The 20,182-nt window shown below is 41.8% G+C and overlaps 2 protein-coding genes across 3 annotated transcripts in view; one reads left to right on the top strand and one right to left on the bottom strand.

The window, feature by feature from the left end:
* The window catches only part of NXPE3 (neurexophilin and PC-esterase domain family member 3), a 40,557-nt gene extending 25,983 nt beyond the window's left edge, over positions 1–14,574 (top strand). For both annotated transcript variants that reach the window (XM_060234559.1, XM_060234560.1), the window contains exons 3-6: positions 433–1,187; positions 2,378–2,451; positions 12,199–12,405; positions 13,676–14,574. In XM_060234559.1, the coding sequence (XP_060090542.1) occupies positions 433–1,187; positions 2,378–2,451; positions 12,199–12,405; positions 13,676–14,277 (1,638 nt within the window). In that variant the 3' untranslated portion in view covers positions 14,278–14,574. The remainder of the gene's footprint in view (positions 1–432; positions 1,188–2,377; positions 2,452–12,198; positions 12,406–13,675) is intronic.
* The window catches only part of RPL24 (ribosomal protein L24), a 362,759-nt gene that overhangs the window by 81,072 nt on the left and 261,505 nt on the right, over positions 1–20,182 (bottom strand). The window lies entirely within an intron of this gene.

Raw genomic sequence — 20,182 nt, 5'->3', positions numbered from 1 at the left:
CCATATAGTAAGTTGGACTATAAATTGCATTCTAAGCTTGCCTCTTTTTATTTTATATATACAAAGCTTTAACATTGTATTATGAGTTATCCGACTATTACATTGAGGATCTCTGTTACATGTTAGTCTGTTTGTATAACTGGCAGTTCATGCATTGTGTACTTCTTGTCTAGTATACAAGATCTATTTCTCCAAGGTCAGAAAGAATGGTCCCACAGTGATTACATGCACATAAATTTTGCCCAGTCATTTCACTAATTGTTCTTCTGATCACATTGTGATAGGCAACAAGGAAACAATAATTTAAAGAAGGTATTAGCCTATACATTTTTTGAAGCTAAGTATCTTATTGAGGTAATGTTTTCTGGGGATTGCATTTATGGATCTATGATGGAATATTGGCCTGTTTCAAATGGCTTTCTTCTCTTTTAGAATCTGGATCATGATACAGGTTTAAAATGGTTGACAGACGATGACAACCCGCAGTCTTCATCACAGGCAACTAAAACACCCAGAAAGCTATACTGTGGCTATGAGCATCAAGTGCTGTCCAAGAGAGAGCAAAGGGAAGAAGAATCCTTATTTGCTGCTATCCAGTGGCCCAAACCCCCAAAGAACAAAATCCCATTTGTGAGGAGCACTGACCCTTCTCACAGCAATTTTGTTATACTAAATCCTTATACACATTTCAGGGTTGGTGATCAGCTGGAGGTATTGGTCTATGTAAAAGACTATGAAGGGAAACCAAAACAGTATGGCGGAGACTATCTTCAGACAAGAATCCACTCTGCTCACCTGAAAGCTGGAGCCATTGGAAGGGTTGTAGATTACCACAATGGATCCTACAGAGTTTTTTTCACTTTACTTTGGCCAGGGGAGATCACGGTATCAGTGTCCTTGGTCCATCCTAGTGAAGGGATCCAAGTCCTTCAACGTTTACGAGAAGAAAGACCAGATAGGGTGTACTTTAAAAGCCTATTCAAATCAGGGAGGGTATCAGAAACCACTGTATGCAATGTGTGTTTGCCTGGAGACATGCCAGTCTGTAACTTCACAGATCTCTACACTGGTGAGCCATGGTTTTGCTATAAGCCAAGAAAACTCTCTTGCGCCACTAGGACCAGCCATTACAAAGGGGGATATCAGAAGGGCCTTTTAACCTCAGAAGAAAGCCTCCTTTTCCAAAGGTGTGTGTTCTTTCATATGGTGTTGTAATTGCCCATTCTGTTTTGAGCAGAGAACTATGTTGATGTTTTCATTCCTTTGAAAATTGTGTGCATGGAAGGTGAAAAGTATTGCATCAACAACCTTGTAGGCTGAACTTGCCAATAGAAAAGGATACGAAGCAGCAAGAGTGAATGTATTCATATGTAAGTTCTGCTTCTAGTTTGCCTGGTTGGCAAAATAGCCAAGCTTCAGTCCTCGTGGAGCAGCTTTTGGTTTCTGTTGCTGCTCTGATTACATATTTGCACTGTTATAAGTGGCATACTAATGGTAATTTAGCACACCCTCATTGATTGTAGGGATGCATGACAGTACAAGTCAGTGTTGTACTGTAGTGGCCCCCAACCTTTTTGGCCCCAGGAACCGGTTTTGCAGAAGACAATTTTTTCACGGACCGGTGCGGGTAGGGGTGCTAGGGTTTTGCTGCTCCCACCCCATCCCTGCTCCTCATGGGGGTCTTTAAATGAGGAATGGGCAGAGGTCTCTGCCTCACTTTGAGGCCCTGTCCTGCCCGCCCACTGTAGCCCCAGGGCTGGCAGGGTGGGGGCACTGAATTCAGCCTCCCCCTGCTCCACCCCCTAGGAAAATCCCCGTTTGCCTCCCCAGCCTTCCTGGGCAGGGGAAGGAAGTGGGGAGGAGGCAAGGGTGGTGCCACTTTTTCAGCGGGTTGCTCGCCGCCGCTGCCCCCAGCACTGATCATGAGCACACCACGGGGGCTTAGGAGCCCAGCCTTCTGTGGGGGTTTTCCTGCTTATCAGCCTTTAAAGGGCCAGGAACGCGGTGCTTCACCACCCCTTCCCGGGCCTTAAAATTGTGAAGAAGGGACGGAGGAGGAGGCGTTGCAGTGGGGCGGCGAGGCCCTGCAGCCTGGTTCCTAACAGGCTGCAGACCAGTACCAGTCCGCAGCCCAGGGGTTGGAGACACCTGCTGTACTGTGTTCCAAATCCTTGTTGATGTCTCTAACTTCCAAATGAGAATGCAGCTCCCAGTAGCATATAGATCTACCTTCTCGTTTCTACTGTTCTCCTCAATCTTCCCCAGCTCTCATGCTTGAAACAATGCTTTGAGAAACCTTGAGCCTTTGACTTAAGGCATGTATGAATTTTCCAATGAATTATGTCTCATTTTATTATCTTTTCCCTTTTCTTTTTAGTGATGTGAATATCAAAGTGCCAATATTCTCAAGTGGTCCTGATAGGGTGATTGTAAGACCTTTGGGACATGCAGGTAAAGAAAGCATTTACAAGATTTGTTTCGGATCACTAAGGCCTTGTTCACAGGGTTCATCTAATCAGCGAAAACTTAGAGCAAACTCAAACTGCTGATCTTTTAATGAGTGCAGCTTTCAGGTGACAATTTTATTGGTGTGGGGAGGTGCTGCTGATCAAGAGTTGTGGAAGAGATTTAACATCACTTAACAATATGATTGGAGGGAAGGTGGCATGATATTACCCAAGGTTGTCAGATCTTGGAAGTTAAGCAGGGTTGGTGTGTGGAAGATGTATCACCGAAGAAGACACTAACAAACTGCCACTTCTTTTCACTCGCCGTGGAAGCCCCTTGCTGGGATTGCCATAAGTCAGCTGTGACTTGATGGCATTTTACACACAGAACAACACCTGGTAGTTATGTGGTGCCTTAAATGGTTTCACATACATCATCTCAGTACTCTTTACAACAGCCCTGTTAGATATGCCAGTATTTATCACCCTTCTGTTGCAAGACAGGGATTGAGGAGATTTAGTGTCTTGCCTATGGCAATCATGGCTGAAGTGAGATTTGAACTAGGAACTTCCTGTTTCACGGTTTCTGCCTCAGTGCCTGTCTGAAGCCAGTTTATAAAATTAACTGAGTATTAAATTAAGAATCTATCATTGTATAAATACCCACTAAACTGATCATATAATTTGGCTCAAAGTGCATATTAAGTCTGCATAGTGGTTTCTGTGCTGCAAGCACATTTATTAAATCTTTTATACCTTATTTCTAAGTTCAGTTTCCAGAATTAAGATTCCAGATTTAACTGGTTGAAATATTTCATGCTGGCATTTGTCATTTATATTTTATTTTCTTTGAAAGCGTTTACTAAATGTTCCTGTACACAATAATGGAAGTGGTGGTTGTTGCTAGGTTACAAAAAGGCTCTGTCTACTTCTCCCTCAGAGGCAGAGGACATCTGAGTGGGTTGTTCCCATAATCCTTCAGGGAGGCAGGAAAACTTTTTTCTCCTTCCTTTAGGTGCCTTCGGGACAACCTGCCCCTTCAGTTTAGTTCCTGCCTCTATAGGAAGAGCAGCTAGACAGCTAGGCTGAGAGTCTGTTATTCCCTTTCCTGTTATTGGTTTGCCTATCTTATCTCTTTTCTATATTTCTCCTTCACTATTTCTCTAATTTCTTCTTTTTTAAAAGAAGATCTTTTTCTACCTTTTTTCTGCTTCTGCTTTCAATTTTGCCTCATCTGAAGGCAAAAGATCATCGTCAGCATTCCAAGGGCGCGCGTAATGACGACCAGTCGGGACGATGGGTTCCTCTCGGAGGAGGAACAGGATTCCCGAGCTGCAGACACGGCTTCAGTGAGCAACGGCGAGACTGACATGCCTTCATGGCATGATCACATTACCTGGGACGGCTCCACAGAAGACGTGGCAGCCAGGGGAAAGTGGCGCCGCTTGCAGGAAGACATCGCAGTCCCAACGGGTAGCGTTTTGGCAGGCTGACCTTCTGTCCAAATCGCTAGTCTCCACTTATCCTTTCGATGGTGAGAAGCTTTTTGGCGAATCTTTGGATAAGATACTAGTGGAGACAAAGGAAAAGAAGAAGGCTATGTCCAGGTCCTTTCATCGCCAAGAGAAACAAAGATCACATCCTTTTCATTCGCAACACTCCTTGGCTAAATTTAGGTCAGACGGAAAGAGGACCAGCTGGGATTCATCCAGATAGTCATTCAAGAGAACCTCCTTTGGCAACAAACCAGCTAAAGGAGCCTTCACCAAGACGGACAGACAAGATCGTGACTCCAAGTCAAAGCAAGCTTGACTACCTTCCCTTTCCTGTGGGCGCTCGCCTTTTGCATTTTCTACCAGCCTGGGAGGCCTCTCAGGCAGATGCGTGGGCCCTAGAAATAGTTGCACAAAAATATTCCATCATGTTCAGAACTGCCCCTCCCAACAGATTCATGAGATCGCCTCTTGTGAGAGACCCAGTCAAGAGAGTTGCCAACTGCAAGGCTCTTCAGCACCTTTTGGATATTCAAGCCATCGAGCCGGTTCCATCAGGAGAAAGGTGCCAGGGCGTGTATTCTATTCTCTTCACTGTACCCAAAAAGAATGGGGACCACAGAGCCATCCTGGACCTCAAGTTCCTGAACAAATTCAACAGACTTCGACGTTTTTGGATGGAAACCTTGAGGTTCATCATGCACTCTCTCCAGGAGGGTGAGTTCATGACGTCCATAGATTTGACCGAGGTGTACCTCCACGTACCCATCCATCCTTCACATAGGGGTTTCCTCCATTTCACCTGGGAGGATCTACACTTTAAATACCGAGCAATGCCATTTGGGCTGTCGACGGCTCCTAGGGTATTCTCCAAGCTTCTAATCAACCCTATAGTGCATCTCAGAAGACAGGGCATTCACGTCCACCCATACCTGGATGACCTTCTGATCCGGTCACACAGCGTACACAGATGCAACAAAGACACAGAGAGCACAATACTATGTTTGCAGGCTCATGGTTTTCTGGTAAACCTTGCCAAGAGCTCACTGCTCCCCAACGTATCGAACATCTCGAGGCGATAATAGACTCCACCAATTGCTCCCTGTTGCTTCCCGAGACGAAGGTGCAGGGAATCAGACAGATTGCCATATCAGTGATGAACAAGCAATTCTCCTTGCTTGCTTGGTTGGCCAGACTCCTGGGTCTGATGATTTCCTGCATGGACTTCATACAGTGGGCTCGGCTTCACTCCCAAGGAGTTATTCACCGATGCCAGTTTGTCCGGATGGGGGGCAGTTTTTCAGGGATGTCCGGTAAAAGGAGAAACAGCTCCCTATCAATGTATTAGAGCTCAGGGCGATCTGCCTGACCTTATTGCACTTCAAGGACCAGCTACGTCACCAACATATACTAGTCCGAACAGACAACATGACAGCAAAGGTGTATCTGAACAACTAGTGGGGCTCTGAAAAAGCTCAAAGGTGAACTTCTGGATCTCCTGACAAAAATATGCAATCTTTCACTGAAATCTGCCTCCATTCCTGAGGACTGGAAGGTAGCAAATGCCACCCCCATCTTTAAAAAGGGTTCCAGAGGAGATCTGGGAAATTACAGGCCAGTCAGTCTGACTTCAATACCAGGAAAGTTGGTAGAAACCATTATCAAGGACAGAATGAGTAGGCACATTGATGAACACAAGTTATTGAGGAAGACTCAGCATGGGTTCTGTAAGGGAAGATCTTGCCTCACTAACCTGCCACAGTTATTTGAGGGGGTGAACAAGCATGTGGATAAAGGGGACCCAATAGAAGTTGTTTACCTTGACTTCCAGAAAGCTTTTGATAAAGTTCCTCATCAAAGGCTCCTTAGTAAGCTCGAGAGTCATGGAGTAAAAGGACAAGTCCTCTTGTGGATCAAAAACTGGCTAATTAATAGGAAACAGAGAGTGAGTATAAATGGGCAATCTTCGCAGTGGAAGACGGTAAGCAGTGGGGTCCCGCAGGGCTCGGTACTGGGTCCCATGCTCTTTAACTTGTTCATTAATGATTTGGAGTTGGGAGTAAGCAGTGAAGTGGCTAAGTTTGTGGATGACACAAAATTGTTCAGGGTGGTGAGAACCAGAGAGGATTGTGAGGCACTTCAAAGGGATCTGTTGAGGCTGGGTGAGTGGGCATCAACGTGGCAGTTGAGGTTCAATGTGGCCAATGTGCAAAGTATTGGGGCCAAAAATTCCAGCTACAAATTCAAGTTGATGGGGTGTGAACTGGCAGAGACTGACCAAGAGAGAGATCTTGGGGTCGTGGTAGATAACTCACTGAAAATGTCAAGACAATGTGCGATTGCAATAAAAAAGGCCAACACCATGCTGGGAATTATTAGGAAGGGAATTGGAAACAAATCAGTCAATATCATAATGCCCCTGTATAAATCAATGGTGCAGTCTCATTTGGGGACTTCCGGGGGAGGAAAATGTTGACCTGAGCTGCTTCTCATAACTGGAGCAAGCTGGAACTTCTGTTCGGGGTAGTGGAAGGCAAATAAATGCCTACTGCCTACTTTTCTCAGTCAGAGATTAGTCCAAGATATGCACAGGAAACTTTGAGGAGATTTACCTTGGCTAAAAGGGAGTCCCGGGGGGGGCTCCTTTGAAGCTTTGAGGGGTCTCCGGGAAGAGAAGCATTTTCATCATCTGCAGAAGTTTTCAGAGTCATTTATTTGACATAAGATCGACAGAATCCTAACCTTCTTGGACATTGCTAAACATCTAAAGCTACACAAGACTGGTGGGAACTTGGATAATTGGAAGAGAAGGTACAGATTACTAACATTCACTCCAGGATTATTTACTGTTTAATGGAGTAAATTTCAAAGGTGGGAAATGAAAACTTCGAAAGTTTGGAAGAAGAAGGGAAGAAAAGGTGAAATTTGGACTTTGTAAATATAAAGGACAGTGCTAAAAAGTGGAAAGGAATTTATTGTTTGGTCTACTTGCGATTTTGAAAAAAGAGCACCATCGTCACAGACCTGCAGCATATTCAAGCAATACAGGAAGTACGTTAAGTATCGTGAGATCTCCTTACCAGTGTGAATGAGACTTTGTGGCAAGTAAAGCAGGAAGTACCGGATGGAAAACCTACTCTAGGAATATAACACCATTGAGAAATAGTGGCAGCCATTGCTGGGAGGTCAAAATTAAACAAAGTTTTTAAAGTGTTTGGGACATTAAAAATTGTTGGAATTAATTGAGAAGAGGACAAGAAGATAAGTATTTTTGGACATATTATTTGTGTGGACTTTAGACATTTATAAAAGGGGGGGAAATGTAAGGAGCAGCAAAAAGTCACGACTGCCATTTTGAAAGATTTAAAAACTTTAAAACTAAATATCTTGGTTTTGGGAGCTCTGAGGATGGCGAAATTAGGCTTGTTATAAAGGGCAAGTCCTATTCTTTTGAATCTGAGAGTTGAATTTGAAATTGGTATCCAAATTTTTGCTGTTTTTTAAATGTCAGAACACAAGCAACCCCGTACAAGGGCTACTTCATTGGAAAAAATGCAAGGCCAATTAGAAGCAATGGAGGCCAGAATGATGAGAGGTATGAGAGAGATGATAAATTAATCTAAATTAATCTAAAAAAGGAATTACTGAAGAGATTAAAAAAGATATGGAAGATCTGAGAAAGAAAACAGAGGAAGCATCTAAGAAAGTGCAGGAGATAGAAGGTAGAATGAAAGTATATGATTCCACCTTGTTGAAAATGCAAGAAAAAGTGACAATCCATGACTGCAAATTGATGGAGACTCAGATACGTCTGAGAGGAGTGCTTGAAAAGGAAGATGGTGGCCTAAAAGAATAAGAAGATAGAACTGTAATTTGGTACTTGCTTTCAGCAGCTAGGACACTATATGCGCAGTTGTGGAAGCAAGAAAAAATACCAGAGAAATGGGATTGGATTATAAAAGTTATGACATGGAATGAAATGGACAAATTAACAAGAACATTAAGAGACTATGATTTAGAAGTTTTTAAGACGAAATGGGAAAAGTTTAGAAGATATGTAGAAAAAGAGTGGAAAGTAAAAGGACATTGGACAATTTTTGATAATGATTAAGTTTTAGAAGAAAAGTTTTTGTTTTAATAGTTAAGAGTACCTTTAAATATTAGCATTATAAGTAAATAACACCGGCGGGGGTCAAGTAACGGGGGGAAGGGGTGGGTAAAAAGTAATATATGGGGTAGATAAAAGAAGTTATTAAGATTTAAGAAATAATTTTGTTACCATATGTTACCAATAAAATTGTTTTAACTCACAAAATGGTGCAATCTTATTTGGAATATTGTGTACAATTCTGGTCACTGCACCTCAAAAAGGATATTATAGCATTGGAAAAAGTCCAGAAAAGGGCAACTAGAATTATTAAAGGGTTGGAACACTTTCCCTATGAAGAAAGGTTAAAGGTTCTCTAGCTTGGAGAAACGTTGACTGCAGGATGACATAGAGGTTTACAAGATTATGCATGGGATGGAGAAAGTAGAGAAAGAAGTACTTTTCTCCCTTTCTCACAATACAAGAACTCGTGGCCATTCAATGAAATTGCTGAGCAGTCAGGTTAGAACGATAAAAGAAAGTACTTCTTCACCCAAAAGGTGATTAACATGTGGAATTCACTGCCACAGGAGGTGGCGGCGGCTACAAGCATAGCCAACTTCAAGAGGGGATTGGATAACAATATGGAGCAGAGGTCCATCAGTGGCTATTAGCCACAGCATATTATTGGAACTTTCTGGGGCAGTGATGCTCTGTATTCTTGGTGCTTGGTGGGTGGGGGGTGCAAAGTGGAAGGGCTTCTAGCCCCACTTGTGAACCTCCTGATGGCACTTGGGGGGTTTTATTGGCCACTGTGTGACACAGAGTATTGGACTGGATGGGCCATTGGCCTGATCCAACATGACTTCTCTTATGTTCTTATGTCTCCAGATCGTCTCGGCTTCACAGGGAAGCCCTAAGGATCTTGTTTTGAACAGAGAAACACCTGCCCTCTATTCATGCTGAACATATCAAGGGTCTGGAGAATGTGCAGGCAGATTGGTTGAGCAGAGATACCATCACAGAAGGGTAGTGGACTCTGAACCCTGTGGTCTTTCAACTCCTGTGCCAGATGCTGGGATCTCCTCAAGTCGACCTCTTTGGGTCTCCTCAGAACCATCAGCTTCCCCAGTACTTCACTAGGTACCATCACAAGGAAGCAGAGGGGAGAGATGCCCTGATGTCTCCATAGCCACAGGGCCTTCCCTCCCGTTGCCTTGATTCCAAGAACCGTCAGGAGGGTGAGGGAACTTCGAGCAGAGGTCATTCTGGTAGCTCCATGCAGGCCACGACGTCCATGGTTCTCCATGATCATGGAAATGTCCGTAGGGGATCCAGTAACGATTCCTATCACACTGGACATGCTTCTACAGGGTCCAGTGTGGCATCCCAACCCAGGATGGCTGTGCTTGACCGCCTGGTGATTTGAGCGGAACTACTTCCAGAACCTTGACTATTCCATGGAGGTGATAGATACCATCTTGGCATCCCGAAGGCAGTCTACAATCCGAATATATAATATGACATGGAAGGCCTTTGTAAGATGGTGTAAGCATAAGAAGCTGGATCCTGTTTCTCCATCCATCGCTACCATCCTAGCTTTTCTTCAGGAGGGTTTGCATGTGGGTCTTAAGGCCACTGCCCTGCGTCACCAGATCACTGCATTGACTACTGCTATTCATCTAATCAGAGGTTACAAGCTATCCAGACATCCCCAGGTTCAGCTTTTTTTGCAGGGTGCCACAGCCATGAGATCACCACAGGTGCACCGGTTTCCAACCTGGGGGCTAAATGCGGTGTTGTCAGCTCTCACTAAAGCCCCGTTTGAACCTTTAAGAGAAGTGGGTCTACATTGGCTTCGCATGAAGGTCTTGTTCCTTGTTGCAATAACATCAGCTCAAAGGGTATCAGAGATGCATGCCCTGTTGATCAGAGTGGGCCTGTGTACTTTTCATAAGGACAAAGTTGCCCTGAGAACTGATCCGACCTTTCTTCCCAAGGTGGCATCCCGGTTTCACAGGTCTCAGGAGATTTGTCTTCCAACCTTCTGTTCCCAGCCTAAACACCATAGGGAATTTGAGTGGCACACACTTGATGTTAGAAGGGTGCTCAAAATATACATTACATGGACAGAGGAGTTTCACAAGTCTGACAGCATGTTTCTTAACATCGCCCAACCCCAAAAGAGGGAAAGGATGTCGAAGGGTTCTATCAGCTCCACCCTGAAGGCTTGCATTGTCAAATCCTACAAGGCATCTAGGATATCAGTCCCTCCAGGTATTACAGCACACTTTCTTCGGAGCGCCTCTACCAATGTGGCACTTATCAACCAAGCTTCAGTGGAAGAAGTCTGTTGAGCTGCTACCTGGTCTTCCATTTCAGCTTTTATTAGACATTATAAAATCCACTCAACAGCGTCAGCTGATGCAGCGTTTGGGAGAAAGGTACTACAGCACATAGTGAATTCAGGAGAAGATTATGAGATCCCACCCATCTGAATGACACTGCTCTAGAAGGTCCCACTCAGATGTCCTCTGCCTCTGAGGGAGAATGGACCATTGGAACTCACGGTGAGGGGTCCTTCTCCTCAGAGGACAAGAGGACATCTCGCCTCTCCCTCTTTCAACATCTTCTCTCTGCCTTGCTTATCTGATGCTGCTATCTAGTCTTCATCTAGTTATCTTACAGGCTGACATTCTTGTACATAATTCTGCTGTATTGCATGTTTTTATGTGATTATAATTGTTTGTTGACTTGTCCTGTTAGTTCTCTGTTTATTTCTACAGTTGATTTAGACAGGTCATAAAGTTCTCACTGCTTTCGGAGTCCCTTAACTGAAGGGGCGGGTTGTCCCAAAAGCGCCTAAAGGAAGGAGAAAAAAGTTTTCCTGCCTCCCTGAAGGATTATGGGAACAACCCACTCAGATGTCCTCTTGTCCTCTGAGGAGAAGGACCCCTCATGGTGAGTTCCAATGGTCCACTCACCATTGATCTGATAGTTTTAACATGTGCACATGCTCCTGTGAGAATGAGGCTCTCCAGATTTACTGTGGGGAAGCCGAGTATGATGGACTGCACTTTTTAAAAGCTTAGAAGTGCTGTACAAACAACTAAAGGATGGTGAAGGGTTAATTCTTCACAGAGCCCTGAGTGACAGGCTGTTCCAAGACATTTGATTACTTAGCATTCATGAGCAGAGAAATGTTTCTGAATTGGATGCTGAGGAGGATTCAGTCTGATTTCAGCCCTATCTGAGAAGAGTTGAGTACTGACAGTTTCAAAATGCAGCTCTGAAAGCAATTTAACAGGAGAACTGAGGAAAGTTGGAAGGACCAGTAGGTAGTTAGACAGAGTCTTATTTGGGCCAATGAAAGTGATAGACCTCGAGAGAAAGAATTTCCCTAGCCAGTCAAACTGGTCTGAAGAGTGCAGAGATCCCTGGTCTGGTATGGTTAGATTGGGCAGGAGCCTTAAGAGTCAGTTATAAACTCAGTTAAAAACTGTTTCAAGAGAAGGGGCTTGGGTACCAGCTTTCTGGAAACCAAAGAGTCAGAGCATGCTGGAGTGTTTAAAAAAAACTGGAACAAAAGCATCTCAACATAAAGATTTTAAGTAACTGAATAGCTTAGCTGAACTCTCAGCTGAAAAATAAGAACTAAAGTCGGTGCATGTACTGGTTTTACCTCAGAAATTTCAGTCTGATTTCACCTGACCTTTCCCCTCTATGTTAAATAAAATAGTTATTTTTGAATTTCAAAATGCCTTGAGTGCCATTTAAGTTGTTTAAGTTAAAGTGGTAACTTGATCCTTCCCTCAGGTTCCTGGGCTGAGCCAGCAGCCAACATATCATACAGTTATAGGGTGGGACACCCAGAGTTCTTCAGCAAAGAAGAAAACACATGAATAGGGTGGCTCAGTTAGTAGTAAAGGGAAGGAAAAACTGAGGGAAAATGTTGTCTCTGAGAAATGGAAGTGGATGGGGCCCTCATACCAATCATAAGAAATGTCTCGTCTGCCACTTCTCACTCCTGTTCTAAAGAAACTGAAAGTTTAGGTGTTAACACCTATCAAGCCAGTTCTGTTGTGAGAAGACTGATGATGTCTTTTCTAGCTAGCTTATAAAGCATAGCCTTTTCTTTTCTAACTAAATATTTTGAATTATTTCCTTTCAGAGATGGACAATCTGGAAAGATCACAGAGTCCTGATGTATTTCCCTCTGGTTATTATTATCAAGATGAATGGAGGCCAAGAACCCAGTGGATTCAGCATTTTAACAGATCATCAGATATTACTGAATGTTTACAGGGGAAAGTTATCCACTTCTTTGGAGACTCTACAGTCAGGCAATGGTTTGAATATCTAACATCGTTTGTTCCAGGTTACTTTTTTTCTGCTTTGGTTTTGCTAGTTAAACAATAGAACAGAATCTCTCTCAAGTGAGCCTCTCAGATTTCAAACTGAGCCTTTCTAAGACAAGAAAGTAAAGGTGAATTTTGTCCCAAACACAAAAAGTGGTTGTTTTCAAAGTGCTGAGTCAATTTTTTAGTGTTAATTCCCAGTGTACCCTGATGCACAGCCATAACCCCTCCTGGAATAACCTCTGTATTCAATACTTGTTTTGTTTGGTTAAAAAATTAACATTTGTCTAGAAACAGATATGTAACTAATATTCCTTTGGTTGACATTAACCTATATTTTTTTAATTTGAAGGAGCTAGAATAATTTAAGTATTAAAAATGATTTAGCATTTCATTTTGATCACCTCTTGAATACTGTATTTTACCAGTAAGAATTCTTTAAAACAGCTTTTTTAAAAAAAATCATGGAGCATATTCATCTCGTAGACAAATGGTTGCTTCCAACAAGTAAATTGCCCCTCTTTTTCCTTTTGCAGTTTGATAGTGTAGGAGATAATAAAAGATACAGACCAAAGGGGAAAGTGAGGGCAGAGGGATTATTATGTGCAAACAGACATTTTTAGGCTTCAGTTAAGGATGAGAATGTACACTAAATTCTTTATGATTTTTGATTTTACTGGTTTTAATTTGTTAGCTGTCTTAATGATCCTTGTGAGGTCAAAAAATGGGATATAAATTTTGTTAAATAAAGATAAATGGAAGAGGTAGTTTTTGAGGAGTGATTAAGAAGTAGAGAGAAGCTCCAAGCACACTGGGCATGAAGGAAGAAGGTACTTTAAGGACCAGGAGCTGGTTCAAAATGTGGAAACAGATGGAATGCCAGTGCTGGGTGTTGATGAAGGATTTCTCATGGTCTGAATGCCAAAAGAGGTGAATGACTTCAGGAGCAGAGATCTGGATAGAGAAGGCTAGAGTGAAGATAAGTATAATAGTCAAGGTAGGAGATGATCAATGAACCAGAGCTTTAACAGAAAGAAAATTACATGATTTATCAGCAGATTCAGTGTAATGAAAAAGAAGAGGAAGCAGTCAAAGGTAAACCAAGACCTAGTATCTGGTCAGCAGGATAGGTAGGGGAAATATGTAACCATTCTGGGATGTCTGATGTTTTTTGTAGTTCTCAAATGGAAATGGTTACAATTGATGCCCATGAAGTAATGCTAAATATTAACAGCAGCATTAAATGGTGACAAATTGCAGGCAATGACACCATAATTCTTCTCATTTCAGATCTTGTGGAACTGAACCTGGGCAGCCCTAAAAATGTTGGTCCCTTCATGTCTGTGGACATAAAACATAACATCTTGCTAAAATTTCGTTGCCATGGGCCACCCATTCGCTTTACTACTGTTTTTAGCAGTGAACTGCACTACATCGCTAATGAACTGAATCGCATAGTAGGTGGAAGAAACACTGTGATTGCCATAACTATCTGGTCTCATTTCAGCACTTTCCCTGTAGAAGTGTACATCAGGAGACTGAGAAACATTCGTAGATCTGTTGTTCAGCTATTGGATCGGAACCCCAAAACTCTGGTAATCATCAAGACAGCCAACGTCCAGGAGCTTGGGCCAGAGGTTAGCCTGTTCAACAGTGACTGGTATTCATACCAGCTTGATACAGTCATGAGGATGATGTTCTCAGGAATGGGAGTATACTTTGTGGACGCTTGGGAGATGTCACTGGCACACTACTTGCCACACAAATTACACCCAGAAGAGATCATTGTGAAAAATCATTTGGATGTTTTCTTATCTCTTGTGTGTCCACCAGAAACGTACTATAGTCTCCTGAGGGGGATTCATAATCAAATGTGGTCGCTGCTGCTGTAGTACTGTTTTGGATATATCTACATTACTAATTTACCATTGCTGATTTGAGGTGGCTGTAACCTGCATCTGATTTGTCCAGACTGCATTGTACTTAAGCTTATACATATTTACAACAGATGAAGTTCAGTTCAGATATATACATGGTTCAGATATTATATACATTTCTGTATCACTTCCCAGTTGGCAAAATGTTTTGCAGTTGTTGCATTTGTTTGCACAGAAGGCCATATAAGGCAAATCAGTATTTTATTAAACATTTCCATTGTTGCAGTATTAATAAACATAGTTCAGTGGTCATTGAGAGATTTCTTCCTAGCTAATAATGGAAACTCCATCTTCTACAGTCTGAGAGACTGCTTCAAATAATAAGGATCTCAGCAACCTTGCATTTTATTCTTCCTGTGCGGAAGTGTGGACCCTTATGAGGCAGAATTCATATCCGATGTGTACTAGGAGAGAGGTAAAAGATACCACTTTTTCAATCCTTTGTGATAATCCAAGATTTCAGCTTGCTGTGTGTTGTGGAAGTACTTTACCAATCGTTATAGCCTATCAGGGATTGAGTCTGTAAGGCCTAGAAGTCTTTGTACAGTGATGAAGAGAGAGGTCATGCAGCAACAAAGAAAGGCTGTGGTTTTTAACTTCACAGAGTTAATATTGTTCTAATAATATTAGCCAAGTAATATAAAAGATACATAATATATTAAAAGATACTAAAAATAGTATTATGCACTCCTCTGATCAGTGGGAAACTGGGGGTGTAGTGTTACAATATCAACTTCCTTTTTGATCACCAACTTTACCAATGAACAACTGTGTCAAAGTAAATAGACTGTTGCACTACCATTACAGAGTGAGTTAGAGCCTAACTACTTAGATATAAAGACTAGTCGGTCACCATAACACAGCCAGCATGAGATGTTACATCAGTATCAATGTGAAATTAAAGGGATAGTTACATATAGACGAGTGGGACCTTGAAAATGAAGTTCTAGGGTTAACTGACAAAAAAGGGCACCAGATTTGATTGATATACATTTGAGAGTCTTAAAGAAGTCATATGAAACTGTTGACCTAACAAAAAGCTGGTACTTGTCACTAAATTGGCTTCCTTAACATTAGATGGGCATGTAGCCAGCGTAACACCATCTCTATAGATCAGTTCTGGGGTGGAAATTTGTAGGGCAGTTTTAAGAGCTGTTTGGTGCAAATTCTATCTTGTAGGCAACAAAGGATAGGACTTGCAATAATGGGTTTAAATTAAGGGCAAGAAGATACCTGCTGGATATTAGGGAAACTTTTTTACAGTAAGAGTTGTTCAACAGTGGATTCAGCTACCCAGGGAGGTGGTGAGCTCCTCCTTACTGCCAGTCTCTAAGCAGGGGCTGAACAAACATTTGTCAGGGATGCTCTAGGCTGATCCTGCATCGGGTTGGACTATATGGCCTGTATGACCCCTTCCAACTCTGTGGTTCTATGTTTCTAAATTGGTGGAAAGTCTTATTTAAAAAAAGAATTGCTACATAATACGTTGTTGTTGGCTTTCACAGCCGGAGTCCATTGGTTGTAGATTTCCGGGCTGTGTGGCCGTGGTCTTGGTATTGTGAGCCAGATTTGACCCAGAGAGAACTCCAGTTTTCTGGGTTACACCTCTGAGGATGCCAGTCACAGTTGCTGGTGAAACATCAGGTCTCGTCTATGTTGGCCCCTTATCTTGACAGCCAATCTGACCACCTGGATCCACACCAAAGTAACTTTGAGACTAGATTATTGTGATGCATTCTACAGGAGTCTGCCCTTGAAGTCAGCTTGGAGACTCCGGTTGATACAAAATGCTACAGCTTGTTTATTTTCAGGAGCTAGGTAGAACATAACTTGTATATTACACCCATACTTCAGTCACTCCATCAGCTACTGGGTCCAATTCAAGGTGCTGGCTGTCACATACAAATCTGTTCATTGTTTTGGACCGTCATATCTGCAAGCCTTTCCCTTGTATGCTCCACCATGACAGCTTTGTTTATTTGAGCAGGGAATTCTGCAGGTGCCACACTCCAAATAGGCAAAAACAACACCTGTCTGCATATGTGCATTCTCTGTTGTGGCAACTCACCTGCTTGAAGAGGTCAGCAAAGCTCCCACTCTCCTGACATTCCACAAACTTGCAAAATAGAATTGATCATGAGGACATTTCTCAAAAGGTAATAGGGCTATATTATAATGGAATGATACAGAAAGGTGGTTTAATAATGCAAACAGGACTGTGAACTACTACTGCATACAATATATTTTCTGTTTTACTATATCTGTTATCTTGCCTTCACTGCATTGTTCTCTACTAATGTAACACCATATTCTAACACAGGGGTGTCAAACATGCGGCCTGCAGGCCGAATCTGGCCTGCAGAGGGCTCCGATCAAGCCCTCCAGTAACTGGCTGTTGTCTGCTTCATTCTCCCTTGCCTGCTGTGTTCGGTTGCCATTTTGTTTTTTCTCCCTAGCTATTAGCCTGCCAGCAAAGCAGCCTCTCAGGGCTCCTTCCTTCTCCCCTTCCCTTTTCCCAAAGGGAGGAGGAGAGAAGAGGAGCCTCAGCCAATGAAAAAGCCTGGCTCTATAGCTCTGCTGGGTGATTAAGTTTGCCAGACTCAATCACTGTGCAGAGCTACTGAGCCAAGCCTGTCTTCCTTCCTGGCTGAGGCTCCTCCCTCTCCTTGTTCCCTGGGTGAAGGAAGGAAAGCACACAAACTTCCTTTGCCCAGTCTTCACCATCCAGAGAAATACAAACAGCACTTTTCAGACTAGCGACATTTTATTGAAGGTATGAGCTTTTTGTCTTGCTACAGAGAGAGAGAAGGAGGGAGATTTTTTGGGTTTGTTATGGGCGCAGCTAGGTTCCCCTCCTATTTTTCACTGTATTCATACCCCCCAGTCTTTCTCAATAGGAAAGCCTGTGAACTATTTAGAAGAAAAATAACAAGCTAGCATTAGGCTGAGTGTGTGTGTCCAGCCCAGATTTTCCCAGCAAATTTCCATTGATTTTTTTTCACATTTTCCTTTGATTGAGGATCTTGAATTTAAACTTCCCAGATAGTAGGCTGATACTGACCACTGTACATGGCTGTCTCTTTGTTCTTGTGCTGCCACGTAGGAGTTGTAGTTATTTTTCTGGAGAAGACTATAGTTTTGCAGATAAGCACATAGCCCTCAGTCTGTGTCATGGTGCCTTCACATAATCTTGACCAGCATATGAAAATTTATGTACAAAAGCTCACAATGCCCATCTGCATCATGATTTCCTCTGTGCATTAGTGTCAAAGCATTGACTATGAGATCTTTGTAATGAATGTCAATAAATTGTTACAGGCACTGCTTTGAGTCACTTAATTTAATGGGGAAATTAGCTAAGAGACTTGATAGAGTGAATTAGGAGCGAAGGATCTTTGCTTTCAATGATACGGAGTTTGGGTTTTCAGCCAAGAATAGTCCAAGCAGTTGTACTTTATAATGCTTTACTCAAATATGTAATAAAAGGATTTACACACGCAGGTTCACTAACAAGCACTCAAGAGACTAGGAAAAATAGAGGTTATTGGGTTTCTCGGTTACGTCGCCTTGATCTCAGTCAGGTCCGCGAGCTCTCCTGCTTGTGGCCCCCTTGAATCAGGCAGGGGGAGGGGTGCCACAGATGTGACACCCCCAAAGAGGCCCTGGAGGGGTCTCTTTTCGGCATGGAGCTTTTACAGCAAGACAGGGGCGCAACAGCAGTTGCTCCTGTTCTTTCTGTATGCCCTGAAGCTCTCCCCCATTGTGATCGCCATTACAGCAGCAAGAGGTGAACGCCCAATTGCTCTCTTCTCTTCTCTTCTCTTCTCTTCTCTTCTCTTCTCTTCTCTTCTCTTCTCTTCTCTTCTCTTCTCTTCTCTTCTCTTCTCTTCTCTTCAATAAGCTTTTGATCTATCACCCCTCTACCCCAAGCATGACAATTCTACATTGCAAGTAAGTCGGCTTTCAATTGCCAATGGCTAATGGGTCGTTTTTGCATTTTAATAAACTGGCAGTTCAAAGAAAGGGAAAGAGGTCCATACCTCTAATTTCCCTGTGAATGAGGCCGTGAAAAGCTAAAGAACATCTCTAAGTACTGGAAACAATTTGAATGAATCTGAATATGGATACTTAAATCGACACAGATCATAATTGGATATTTGTTAAAGAGACTATTATTCGGCTGCAATACGGTCTGAACAAAATGAAATACTTGTTAGAGGGATTTCTCCTTTTCGTCTGATTTGAAATTCATATGCTAAAATTTAAAACTCCAGTTGAAGGAGATTGGGAAGGATGGACTATCAGGGACTCTGAGCTACTTTTCAACCCGGATTAATGGACTGTGTTTGCTGACAGAGAAAAATGGCTTTGCTAAGAGAAATTTTTCACAAAAAAGATATTTTCATCAGTTTGAAGTCTCTGGGGCAAGACCTTGGTTTATTGACAGTGTTGGTTAAGAAGCAAATGGGAGCTTTTGTGCCAAGAGCTAGCGAAATCTCAAATCTACACGAGCAGAGTATTAAAGAGAACCCGGTGATATCTGTGGAATTGAAATGGGAGAGTGACTTGTTGGGAAACAAACAAAAGAAAATCAAAATGGAACCCTATGGCGTAATTTAAAAAGAAGACTAGAAATGGAGACTGATTCAAGTTATGTCGAGAAGAACAAAGGCTGTGGAATTTTTCCCACTTTCTTCGAGAAGAAAGTGCATTAAGAAGTAAGAAGATGCATTTTAACCAGAAAATCATGATGTGGAAATCTTTCAGAAAGAAGAGCCTCCTGAACAAGATTTCTCTCTGTGGATAGTTGGAAATGGACTTTGTAAGAAAATCTGATATGTGATATTACAAGGCTAAGTGAGATTCCTTTTTCTTTTCTTTTTGGTTTTTTTGGGGGGGCTACAATAAATTGTCTTGTCTAAAATAATATGGATATAAAAGCTAAAGGAGAAAAAAGTCTTTGAAAAGAATTTTATGTAAAAATAGTTTATCTAGATTAACTTTTAAGAAGGCAGATAGCATAATTATTTGATAAATTGGTGAACTTGTCTTTAACAGATAATGATATTAGCTTTTTATGTTTGTTATTGATATGGGTAATCCTACAAGTTAATCTATAATTATTAAGAAGGTAGACATCGTAATTATTTTGTAAATTAGTAGATCCGCCTCGAATATGTTTGTTTGAAGAAATTGTCTATAATAAGATAGATAAATTATTGTGCTCTATTTCTAATCTGTCAAGGATAAAGATATTGGTCACAGACTGTATTAAGGAGAGAGAAGGTGCATATTAGTTACAAATCAGGAGATAGATTTCTTTTTAGTAAGAAGGGTTTCTTGAAATGTCCTTATCTTGATGGGTAGTTGGATATGGAACTCTCAATAAGAACAGGCATGTGATTTTTATTTTGGGGTTATAATAAGTTGTTTTTTCTAGCCCAGTAGGAATATAAGAGTTGGATTAATTGTTAAAAAGGCAGACAGCACAGTTATTATGTAAACTGGCAGATTTGTTTTTAGTATGTCTACCAGGAGAAACTGTTTATATTGAGATAGACAAAATACTATGTTGTATTTTTCTTTTATCTTCTTAAAGATAAAGATATAATTTTTTTGTGTCTATGTTAATGAGGATAGTGTTAAACTAACAAACTAGTCTGTGTTTTCAACATGGTTAAGCCAAAGCAGCTAGTTCCGAGTTGAAATTGCTCTGACTTGTTTATACTTATATGTATTGAAGAAGAATTGTTTAGACTTGTATTGCAAATAATAGTTCAGTAAAAATGTTTTATAATGAAAGAGAAAGATGGTAAAATATATGGAGAATTCTATACTTGCAGGTAGAACATTTTGGATT

Source organism: Heteronotia binoei, chromosome 3 (assembly GCF_032191835.1).
Source record: "Heteronotia binoei isolate CCM8104 ecotype False Entrance Well chromosome 3, APGP_CSIRO_Hbin_v1, whole genome shotgun sequence".
NCBI lineage: Eukaryota > Metazoa > Chordata > Lepidosauria > Squamata > Gekkonidae > Heteronotia > Heteronotia binoei.
The sequence above is the reverse complement of the archived record's forward strand: the minus strand, read 5'-3'. Positions and strand labels throughout refer to the sequence as shown.